This window comes from Oncorhynchus gorbuscha, linkage group LG20 (assembly GCF_021184085.1).
Source record: "Oncorhynchus gorbuscha isolate QuinsamMale2020 ecotype Even-year linkage group LG20, OgorEven_v1.0, whole genome shotgun sequence".
In the NCBI taxonomy this organism is placed as follows: domain Eukaryota; kingdom Metazoa; phylum Chordata; class Actinopteri; order Salmoniformes; family Salmonidae; genus Oncorhynchus; species Oncorhynchus gorbuscha.
Window position 1 is genome coordinate 16,375,719 of NC_060192.1, and position 12,194 is coordinate 16,387,912.

The 12,194-nt window shown below is 39.4% G+C and overlaps 1 protein-coding gene across 11 annotated transcripts in view; it reads left to right on the forward strand.

The window, feature by feature from the left end:
* The first annotated feature begins 4,001 nt into the window (after positions 1-4,001).
* The window catches only part of LOC124007462 (dynamin-1-like), a 108,544-nt gene continuing 100,351 nt past the window's right edge, over positions 4,002-12,194 (forward strand). For 6 of the 11 annotated variants that reach the window (XR_006833936.1, XM_046318056.1, XM_046318054.1 and 3 more), the window contains exon 1: positions 4,002-4,452. Coding sequence is in view for 10 of the 11 variants with exons in the window: in XM_046318056.1 (XP_046174012.1) it covers positions 4,292-4,452 (161 nt within the window). In the remaining variant the exon portion in view is untranslated. The remainder of the gene's footprint in view (positions 4,453-12,194) is intronic. The other 5 variants (XM_046318060.1, XM_046318059.1, XM_046318055.1 and 2 more) reach the window with 3 other exon arrangements.

A 12,194-nucleotide genomic window follows, 5' to 3' on the forward strand; every position in this document is an offset into this window, starting at 1 on the left:
ATAGCATTGTATCTGGACAAACACAATAAAATATAAAAGTTTACTAAGGATTGGTAACAGGCTGATTGGTTCGCTAGTTGAGCCAGTAAAGGGAGCTTTACTATTCTTGGGTAGCGGAATTACTTTTGCCTACCTCCAGGCCCGAGGGTACACACTTTCTAGTAGGCTAGGATTGAATATGAGTGGCAATATAATCCGCTATTATCCTCAATCATTTTCTCAGTAAAGTTGTCAGACCAAGTGGCTTGTCATCGTTGATAGACAACAATACTTTTCCCACCTCTTCCACACTCACTTTAGGGAATTCAAAATTACAATGCTTGTCTTTCATCATTTCATCAGTTATACTTGGATGTGTGTAGTGTCAGCATTTGTTTCTGGCATGTCATACTTAAGTTTGCTAATCATTAAAGTAATTGGCGATGTCAGTGGGTTTTGTGATGAATTGCCATCTGATTCAATGAATGATGGAGCTGAGTTTGCATTTTTGCCCAAAATGTAATTTAAGGTGCTCCAAAGCTTTTTACGATTATTATTTATGTGATTTATCTTTGTTTCATAGTATAATTTCTTCTTTTTTAATTCAGTTTAGTCACATGATTTTTCCATTTGCAGTACATTTTCCAATCTGTTGTGCAACTCAACTTATTTGCCATTCCTTATGTCTCATCCCTCTCAACAATACATTTTTCAATTCCTCATCTTTCCACAGGGATTTAACAGTTTGTTTTTACAGTCATTTTCTTAATGGGTGCATGCTTATTTGTAACTGGAATATGCAATTTCATAAATGTTTCAAGTGCAGTTTCTGATTGCTCCTCATTACACACCACAGACCAACAAATATTATTTTCATCAACAACATACACTATATTAGGCCCAGCATTTTGGAGCTTTGGTATTTCTAGATATGGCCACTAAATTGTGATCGCTACATCTGATGGATCTGGATACCACTTTAAAGCACATTTCTGCAGAATTATTAAAGATGTGATCAATACATGTTGATGATTTCATTCCTGTACTGTTTGTAACTACACCGGTAGGTTGACTGATAAATTAACCTGTACCAGGTTGCAGGTACTAGTTACAGTGTTGAGCTTTTTCTTGAGTGGGCAGCTTGATGAAAGCCAGTCAATATTTAAATCACCCCGAAAATATACCTCTCTGTTGATATCACATACATTATCAAGCATTTCACACATGTTATCCAGATAATGACTGTTAGCACTTGGTCATATATAGCAGCTTCTAACCTGAATGGGCTTTTGGTGAGGCAGATGAACCTGTAGCCATATTACTTCAATAGTATTTCACATGAGATCCTCTCTAATCTTTACAGAAATGTGGTTCTGAATGTAAACAGTAATACCTCCACCTTTGGCATTTATGTCAATGTTATAACCATGTATTGCTTCCACTGTATCATCAAAGCTATTATCTAAGTGTGTTTCAGAGATTGACAGAATATGAATGTCATCTGTTACTAGCAAATGATTGATTTCATGAACCTTTTTTCTTAAGCTACATATGTTAACGTGGGCTATTTCAGATTCGAGTTGAAATGTATTCCATTTTGAGTTTGCATCCCAATATAACATTTTATATACAACACAGAAGACTGAAATACAACAAATCATGTTTGACAGAAACACCGGATTTTTGGCAGGTTTTAAAAAAGAATGTTTATGAATTATTAGGAACATTCCACTAGGTAATTTGACTGCAGGAAAGGAGTCTGATTTGCCATTCTTCAAGGGCTGCAGAATGAGCCGCTACACTGCTTGGGGTGTAAATCTGTGGATTTGGAAAGTAGAGGTGCTACTAAGTAGTATCGAACCCCCTTTAACTGTGACACGACACACAGCAATGGTAAATGGTTGGCCATGGTAAATGGACGAGGTGAGAAAGTCTGCCTACCTTGTGTAGAGACCAGCATTCCCGATTGGGTTCCTACTATCTGGGATCCTTGGGACATCCATACCCCATTGAAGTTGAAATATAAAATGTTTAAGGTTAGGGTAAGGCTAGGCGTTATTAAGGTTAGGGTTTATTGTAGTGACGTCCCAAGGAACCCGGATAGCACCGTCCGTCCCGGTTGTGCTCAGCCCTTCTCCCATTGAAGCCTATCACGGTAGCGAGCACCACGAACCGTGCCACTTGCAAAACTGCTTGCGTTTTGCCATCCGCCGCCCTACTCCCATTGAAGTCAATGGTACCTTTGGCGCTCACAGCGGACCGTCTGTAAATGCCTTTAAAGGGCCACAGAAGTGGAAGTGCTCCTGAGTAGAATGGACCCCCATTTACTGGAACATAATGTACAGAAAATTGTGTACGGTGCAATATGTATGTTCAATTTAACACTGAAGCCTTCAGTCATTAGTTCGGGTTTATAACAGACAGTAGATAGGGTAGTTGTTCAAAGTGAAATGTTCTTGTGTTTCTCTTTTTAATCCATGAGCTAGATGCGTCGGTCGGGCTCACTTGGGCCAACCATGTCACGTGACAATTTTTTGGAAGTATTATGTCCCTAGAGTTGGAAAATGTATGATGGCAGTGTAGCAATGGTAGCTTGTTGTGACATCTTTTAGATATGACTACACGTTTAGAGCTAGAAACAGAAGCATTTCGCTACAACCACAATAGCATCTGCTAAACACGTGTATGTGAGAAATAACATTTGATTTGATTTGGTTTTGATTAGAAAAGCACAAACATAGAACATAGAAATTGGTTTTTTGAAAAGCACAAACTTAATATGTCCATCACATACCCCCCAGAGGTCAAAGGTTAAAGTTCTGTTGACCTGAACATTCCTGAAAATGTGTCTGATGGATTGCTGTTACTCTAAGCTTTCCGATGGTATATGATTAAAGGGTACAAGTGAGCAATATCTTGTTGTATGCTGACATTGTTTGTCAATGAATGGGATGGAGGGATGAAAGATGATAACACACAGAAAGCTACTATTGATGCACTGCTATCACACATTTTCCAACTCTAGGGACATAGACCTTCAAAAAAAAATCACTTTGAGACATTGAGCCTGACAGCCTAAATCTGGGGTTCTGGCTCATGGACAATTGAATTGAATTATGTTCATTTTATTATATCTTATGTAAGCTGCACTGCAATTCAGTTTGATTGTAACCTGCAAAAGTGCTCCTTTGTGGCACCCATTGTGGCACATGTATTTTTGTAAATAAAACGAATCTATTTAAAATGCAAATATTGAATACATCTGAATGACAGAACAATGGGATATAAACGTGTTTTCTAAAGTGGATTATTATAAGATATTATTATTCATAATAGTAGCATTATAAATAATGTTTTGTGATTTAAATTAGGCCTACTGTTGTTAACATAATTACTATCTAGTAGGGCCTAATCATTACTCTCATTGCTGTTAACAATATTGCCAGTGCTATAATATTATTTGTGCTTTTACGGCTTTTAACTATTTCCTTTCCCAAAATTCAAAGTCTGCTAATATTTCCAACATTTTTTAAACGAATTTTGTCTTTATTGTGGGACTTTTATTTTGAAGGAACATCGCCGAGGTCACTTATTCCTGGTAGGTATTGCTTATTCTTGCTGGTAAAACGGAGGTGAAATTGTGCACCTGCTCCCGGTATTTTACAGGGATGCGCACCTCTTATTATTCCTCCGTGTGCGTACTGTGACTGTCTGTAGCGTATGTCGCCCTCTCTCCCCTAGGAGGCTGAGGAACAGATGACGTTATTTAACAATTTCAGCACCATGGACAGATCAACACTGCCATCCACGCAAAGCCCACCAAACACAATCAGCATGGGCATAGCATAATTAATCTATGATGTAGCAAAGTATCAATATAGCCTATTTATAAATACAATGTTTACATAGCTTGTATTTTCTATTTCTTACAGCATAGCGGTAAGAGAGAGCACACAAAGCCTAGGGCGCAATTCTGTTGAGGTAGATCGCCGCTGAGTGGTGCATGCGCGTCAGTGCAAGGATCCCCTAGCGTATTCTAAGAAGAGATCATCCCTCGGTGCTGCGTGGTAGAGAGTTGCGTATAGCTGTAGAGGAGAGTGAGGAGAGGAGAAGCGTTCTGTGTAGAGGGGACACCGGGAAAGCGTAATCAATGAGGGTGCAAGCAATATTTATATAGAAGGCGGATTCCAAACGTTGAAACACCCTCATAACGGAAGGCTGATAAAGGGGGGGTACAAGCGCTCGTTTCTGAGTGAGAACGCTTTCCCTCATTTGTTTCTACTAAGAAGGAGCGACCGAATCCCTTGCAATCATGGGGAACCGGGGGATGGAAGACCTTATTCCTCTTGTGAATAAAATGCAAGATGCCTTCTCTGCTATCGGTCAGAATTCCCAGTTGGATCTACCTCAAATCGCTGTGGTCGGCGGGCAGAGTGCAGGGAAAAGCTCGGTGTTGGAGAACTTCGTTGGGAAGTAAGTGGTTTTGTGTTTCTGTACGCAAATGCACCCCTCCATGATCAAAGCCTCCTAGGCTGCACTCGTTCTTACACACCTATCTAGACGCAGCACTACCATACCCCCCCCCCCACCCCATCCCTTGATTTACAGCCATTGAGATCCATTGGATAACATCACACTTATATCGAATGTATTCCATTTAGACGAGTTGCTGAAATTGCTGCCTTGAATCACCAGTCTCTCCTCTTCACGCATAATAAACGTAAACAGCTTATTTGGTTACATAAAACCTTTCATGTGCTAATTGCTGCATTATATGCATTGGCAGAATAGAATACCAAACCAAAATGGACGTTGGATTTTGTTGTTTGTGCTCCCTATGATAAAACTATTGTATTTAAGATTAATCTATAATAATTGTAATCCTTATTGGCCAATTATGTATTTCTCTATGGTGCTATTCTAATATTTGTCATAGTACAACTTTACAGTAGATATAAAATAATCCCCCAACATGTTGTATTTCCTTTGATATTACAAATTGCATATTGGAGGTTTCCAGTCCTTATGATTAAAGACATCATAATGTACTGGTTTAATTGAGTTGAATACGGTGTGCATTTCCCCCCATCCTCTCGTGGGCTCTTCCACGCTCAGGTCGCATAGCGCATTGAAGGCCACTGCCCAATATTTCGTAGGCACCTTGTAAGCACACAATTCCAACAAGATAGTCTAATGTGTGGTTGTTTCTCAGACAGGGTTGCCATTTTGTCGTTCATAAACTAAACACAGACCACCGAGGATAGATAGTATGTGTATCTGACTTTCAGGCATTTACGGATTAGGGTACACACTAATGTGAGATGTGAATGAATACATAACATGAATTATGTCATAGTCCCTGTCACGACTGTCACGGTGTTGATGATGGATAAACCACAGTTCTCCGGGGACACAACCCCGCTATGCTGCAGTATGACCTTGCGAAAATACATGGAGAGGAGAAGGAAGGGAGAGTCGCTTTGAGCCCTTCGATGTCGGCTCCCCATCCATCTGTTCGTGCTTAGCTCGGCTGGTGCACCCGCTCAGCACCGGGCGATATGACAGCTGACTGACTGATTGTCAGGCCTCCCTTGGCTGTTGCAAATTTCGCAATACAATGCTTTGCTTTATTTTACAAAATCACACAGCCTGCACATTTCTTTTGTAATGTCAATGGGAACAGTTGGATGCCCTGGTCAATATGAATTATACGTGTTCTCAGCAGCATTGTCATCCCCACAAGTTTATACAGTAAGTGCCTATGAAGATGCATACTGCAGTCTCGACGCAATGAATTGCCTGCTGACTAGCAGAATGTACCATCATGCAGTCTACTCTCCCTGACCAGATGCAATGACGTCACCTGGGTCTTCCTAATCACACACTACTGCCGCACCCCCTCCCTGCTGTTTTCAGTTTTCTGTTTTCTAACACTTTTATACACACACACACACACACACACACACACACACACACACACACACACACACACACACACACACACACACACACACACACACACACACACACACACACACACACACACACACACACACACACACACACACACACACACACACACACACACACACACACACGCGCACACACGCACACGCACACGCACACACACATACACACACACACACGCACACACATACACACCCATACATACACTACCGTTCAAAGATTTGGGTTCACTTAGAAATGTCCTTGTTTTTGAAAGAAAAGCACATTTTTTGTCCATTAAAATAAGATCAAATTGATCAGAAATACAGAGTAGACATTGTTAATGTTGTAAATGACTATTGTAGCTGGAAACGACAGATTTGATGGAATATCTACATAACCGTACAGAGGCCTGTTATCAGCAACCATCATATCTGTGTTCCAACGGCATGTTGTGTTAGCTAATCCAAGTTTATGGTTTTAAAAGGCTAAATTATCATTAGAAAACCCTTTTGCAATTAAGTTAGCACAGTTGAAAACTGTTGTTCTGATTTTAAAGAAGCAATAAAACTGGCCTTCTTTAGACTAGTTGAGTATCTGGAGCGTCAGAATTTGTGGGTTTGAAACAAAGGAATTTCTTCTGGAAATTTCTTCTGAAATTTCTTCTGGAACTTGTCAGTCTATGCTTGTTCTGGGAAATTAAGGCTATTCCATGCGAGAAATTGCCAAGAAACTGAAGAACTCGTACAATGCTGTGTACTACTCCCTTCACAGAACAGTGCAAACTGGCTCTAACCAGAATAGAAAGAGGAGTGGGAGGCCCTGGTGCACAACTGAGCAAGATGACAAGTACATTAGAGTGTCTAGTTAGAGAAACAGACGCCTCACAAGTTCAGAGGCAGAGTTCCTCTGTCCAGTGTCTGTGTTATTTTGCCCATCTTAATCTTTTCATTTTATTGGCCAGTCTGAAATATGTCTTTTTCTTTGCAACTCTGCCTAGAAGGCCAGCATCCCAGAGTCGCCTCTTTACTGTTGACGTTGAGACTGGTGTTTTGCGGGTACATTTAATGAAGCAACCAGTTGAGGGACAGCGTTGTACGTGATCTTCAGTTTCTTGGTAATTTCTTTGTTTCTAGCCATTTTGAGCCTGTAATCGAACCCACAAATGTTGATGCTCCAGATACTCAACTAGTCTAAAGAAGGCCAGTTTCATTGCTTCTTTAAAATCAGAACAACAGTTTTCAACTGTGCTAACTTAATTGCAAAAGGGTTTTCTAATTATCAATTAGCCTTTTAAAATGATAAACTTGAATTAGCTAACACAATGTGCCATCAGAACACAGGAGTGATGGTTGCTGATAATGGGCCTCTGTACACCTATGTAGATATTCCATTACAAATCAGCCGTTTCCAGCTACAATAGTCATTTACAACATTAATGTCTACACTGTATTTCTGATCAATTTTATTTTATTCTAATGGACAAAAAAAGTGCTTTTCGTTCAAAAACAAGGATATTTCTAAGTGACCCCAAACCTTTGAACGGTAGTGTACATACATACATACATACATACATACATACATACATACATACATACATACATACATACATACATACATACATACATACATACATACATACATACATACATACATACATACATACATACATACATACATACATACATACATACATACATACATACATACATACATACATACATACATACATACATACATACATACATACATACATACATACATACATACATACATACATACATACATACATACATACATACATACATACATACATACATACATACATACATACATACATACATACATACATACACAATGCACATGTGTTTACACACTCTCTCACTGTCAATCCTACTCTCCCTCTCACAATAATTTAATTCTCTCTTTCTACTGGGGCCCTACTCTAATCTGTTGGCCTTCATTAAGCTGCTTGCTGTTTAACCTTTTGACTTTGAATAGAATCTGTCAGCGTGTAGAATGGTGGTGGCTCATAGTGTGGATGCAGACAGAGACACCGCCTGTCTGGACGTGTGGACAGGGGACCATTCTGTTGGCACTGGCGTTTCCTAAAGAACTAGGAGACCACCTGACCATGTCTTGTCAGTCCATTCACTCCCTTGACCCCATGGTGACATCATTGGCTTTACAGGAAACTGTAGAAACACGGAGAGATTAAAGCAAAGAGAGAAAGCGAAGTAGTTGTTATGAAAGTGTGTAAATGCAGAGAGATGTATAGAGAGAGAAAGAGAGAGAGAGAGAGAGAGTGAGAGGGAGACGCAGAGTCTCAGGCCACAGTCTTATGAAAGTGTGTGAACACTTTACTTAACAGCTGTCATAAGAGGTACAAAATAACAATAATTACATGATATGTGAACAGTGATGAGAGTTGGTAACTGACTTTACACAGCCATGACAACAATCTTAACATTTTGCTGATCCCAATTCTGAGTTTCATATTGCATTGAGATATGCTGTAGAGGCACATTTCCTATTTAGAATTCCTCAAAATATTTCCTCGATGTGATGACTTGCAGGCAGATGTAAAATGACACGATTCATCAAACAGTTGTTATAACACCTGTGGCAAAGCAATTCCCGTTATGTCCTGAATACAACGTGTTTCCCTTATGTTTGGGGCAAATCAAATACAACGCATTACTGAGTGCTACTCCTCATATTTTCAACGATAGTGGTGGCTGCATCATGTTATGGGTATGCTTGTAATCGTTAAGGACTGGGGAGTTTCAGGATAAAAAGAAACGGAATTGAGCTAAGCACAGGGAAAATCCTAGAAGAAAACCTGGTTCAGTCTGCTTTCGACCAGCCACTGGGAGATTAATTCACCTTTCAGCAGGACAATAACCTAAAACTATCATGACACAAGGCGAGACCCAGATGCTGTCACAGGAGGCAGATGGTTTAAGTCTAACAATGTTTATTAATCCATAAAGAGTAGGCAAGAGAATGGTTGTGGACAGGCAAAAATGTTAAAACCAGATCAGAGTCCAGGAGGTACAGAGTGGCAGACAGGCTCATGGCCAAGGCAGGCAGAATGGTCAGGCAGGCAGAATGGTCAGGCAAAGTACAAAGTTGAGAAACAGGCAAGGGTCAAAACCGGGAGGACTAGAAAAAGGAAAATACAAAAAGCAGGAGAACAGGAAAACGTCTGGTTGACTTGGAAAACATACAAGACGAACTGGCACAGAGAGACAGGAAACACAGGGATAAATACACTGGGGAAAATAAGCGACACCTGGAGGGGGTGGAGACAATCACAGGGACAGGTGAAACAGACCTGGGCGTGACAAAAACACAAGGCGAAATCTACGTGGGAGTTACTTACCAAGAAGTCTATGAAGTGGCCGAGTTACAGTTTTGACTTAAATCTGCTTGAAAATCTATGGCAAGACCTGAAAATGGTTTTCTACTAATGATCAACAACCAATTTGACAGAGAATCATTTTTAAAAGGATGGGCAAATTCTTCCCAATCCAGATGTGCAAAGCTCTTATAGACTCACCCAGAAAGACTCACAGTTGTAATCGCTGCCAAAGGTGATTCTAACATGTATTGACTCAGGGGGTTGAATTCTCAAGATACTGTATATTAGTGCTTTATTTTTCACATCTTTTCTTTTACAAATGTTTGAATTTCTCTTCCACGTTGACATTACGAATGATTTTGAGTAGATCAAATAAAATCAAAGTTTATTTGTCACATGCGCCGAATACATCAGGTGTAGACTTACAGTGAAATGCTTACTTACAGGCTCTAACCAACAATGAAAAATAGGTATTAGGTGAACAATAGATAAGTAAATATATAAAAACAACAGTAAAAAATACAGTGAAAAAAAACAGTAGCGAAGCTACATACAGTAGTAAGACTATAACAGTAGAGAGGCTATATACAGTAGTAAGACTATAACAGTAGAGAGGCTATATACAGTAGTGAGACTATAACAGTAGTAAGACTATAACAGTAGAGAGACTATATACAGTAGTAAGACTATAACAGTAGAGATGCTATATACAGTAGAGAGGCTATATACAGTAGTGAGACTATAACAGTAGAGATGCTATATACAGTAGTGAAACTATAACAGTAGAGAGGCTATATACAGTAGTAAGACTATAACAGTAGAGAGGCTATATACAGTAGTAAGACAATAACAGTAGAGGCTACATACAGTAGTAAGACTATAACAGTAGAGAGGCTATATACAGTAGTAAGACAATAACAGTAGAGAGGCTATATACAGTAGTAAGACTATAACAGTAGAGAGGCTATATACAGTAGTAAGACAATAACAGTAGAGGCTACATACAGTAGTAAGACTATAACAGTAGAGAGGCTATATACAGTAGTAAGACTATAACAGTAGAGAGGCTATATACAGTAGTAAGACAATAACAGTAGAGGCTACATACAGTAGTATGACTATAACAGTAGAGAGGCTATATACAGTAGTGAGACTATAACAGTAGCGAGGCTATATACAGTAGTGAGACTATAACAGTAGTGAGACTATAACAGTAGTGAGACTATATACAGTAGTGAGACTATAACAGTAGCGAGACTATAACAGTAGCGAGGCTATATACAGTAGAGAGGCTATATACAGTAGTGAGGCTATATACAGTAGTGAGACTATAACAGTAGCGAGGCTATATACAGTAGTGAGACAATAACAGTAGCGAGACTATATACAGTAGTGAGACTATAACAGTAGCGAGGCCATATACAGTAGTGAGACAATAACAGTAGCGAGGCTGTATACAATAGTGAGACTATAACAGTAGCGAGACTATATACAGTAGTGAGACTATAACAGTAGCGAGGCTATATACAGTAGTGAGACAATAACAGTAGCGAGACTATATACAGTAGTGAGACTATAACAGTAGCGAGGATATATAAAATAGTGAGACTATAACAGTAGTGAGACTATAACAGTAGCGAGGCTATATACAGTAGCGAGGCTATATACAGTAGTGAGACTATAACAGTAGCGAGGCTTTATACAGTAGTGAGACAATAACAGTAGCGAGACTATATACAGTAGTGAGACTATAATATAATAATAATAATATATGCCATTTAGCAGACGCTTTTATCCAAAGCGACTTACAGTCATGTGTGCATACATTCTAGTAGCGAGGCCATATACAGTAGTGAGACTATAACAGTAGCGAGGCTGTATACAGTAGTGAGACAATAACAGTAGCGAGACTATATACAGTAGTGAGACTATAACAGTAGCGAGGCTATATACAGTAGTGAGACAATAACAGTAGCGAGGCTATATACAGTAGTGAGACTATAACAGTAGCGAGGATATATACAGTAGTGAGACTATAACAGTAGTGAGACTATAACAGTAGCGAGGCTATATACAGTAGCGAGGCTATATACAGTAGTGAGGCTATATACAGTAGTGAGACTATAACAGTAGCGAGGCTATATACAGTAGTGAGACAATAACAGTAGCGAGACTATATACAGTAGTGAGACTATAACAGTAGCGAGGCCATATACAGTAGTGAGACAATAACAGTAGCGAGGCTGTATACAATAGTGAGACTATAACAGTAGCGAGACTATAACAGTAACGAGGCTATATACAGTAGTGAGACTATAACAGTAGCGAGGCAATATACAGTAGTGAGGCTATATACAGTAGTGAGACTATAACAGTAGCGAGGCTATATACAGTAGTGAGGCTATATACAGTAGTGAGACTATAACAGTAGCGAGGCTATATACAGTAGTGGGACTATAACAGTAGCGAGGCTATATACAGTAGTAAGACTATAACAGTAGCGAGGCTATATACAGTAGTGAGACTATAACAGTAGCGAGGCTATATACAATAGTGAGCCTATAACAGTAGCGAGGCTATATACAGTAGTGAGACTATAACAGTAGCGAGGCTATATACAGTAGTGAGACTATAACAGTAGCGAGGCTATATACAGTAGTAAGACTATAACAGTAGCGAGGCTATATACAGTAGTGAGACTATAACAGTAGCGAGGCTATATACAGTAGTGAGCCTATAACAGTAGCGAGGCTATATACAGTAGTAAGATTCTAACAGTAACGAGGCTTTATACAGTAGTGAGACTATAACAGTAGCGAGGCTATATACAGTAGTGAGACTATAACAGTAGCGAGGCTATATACAGTAGTGAGACTATGACAGTAGCGAGGCTATATACAGTAGT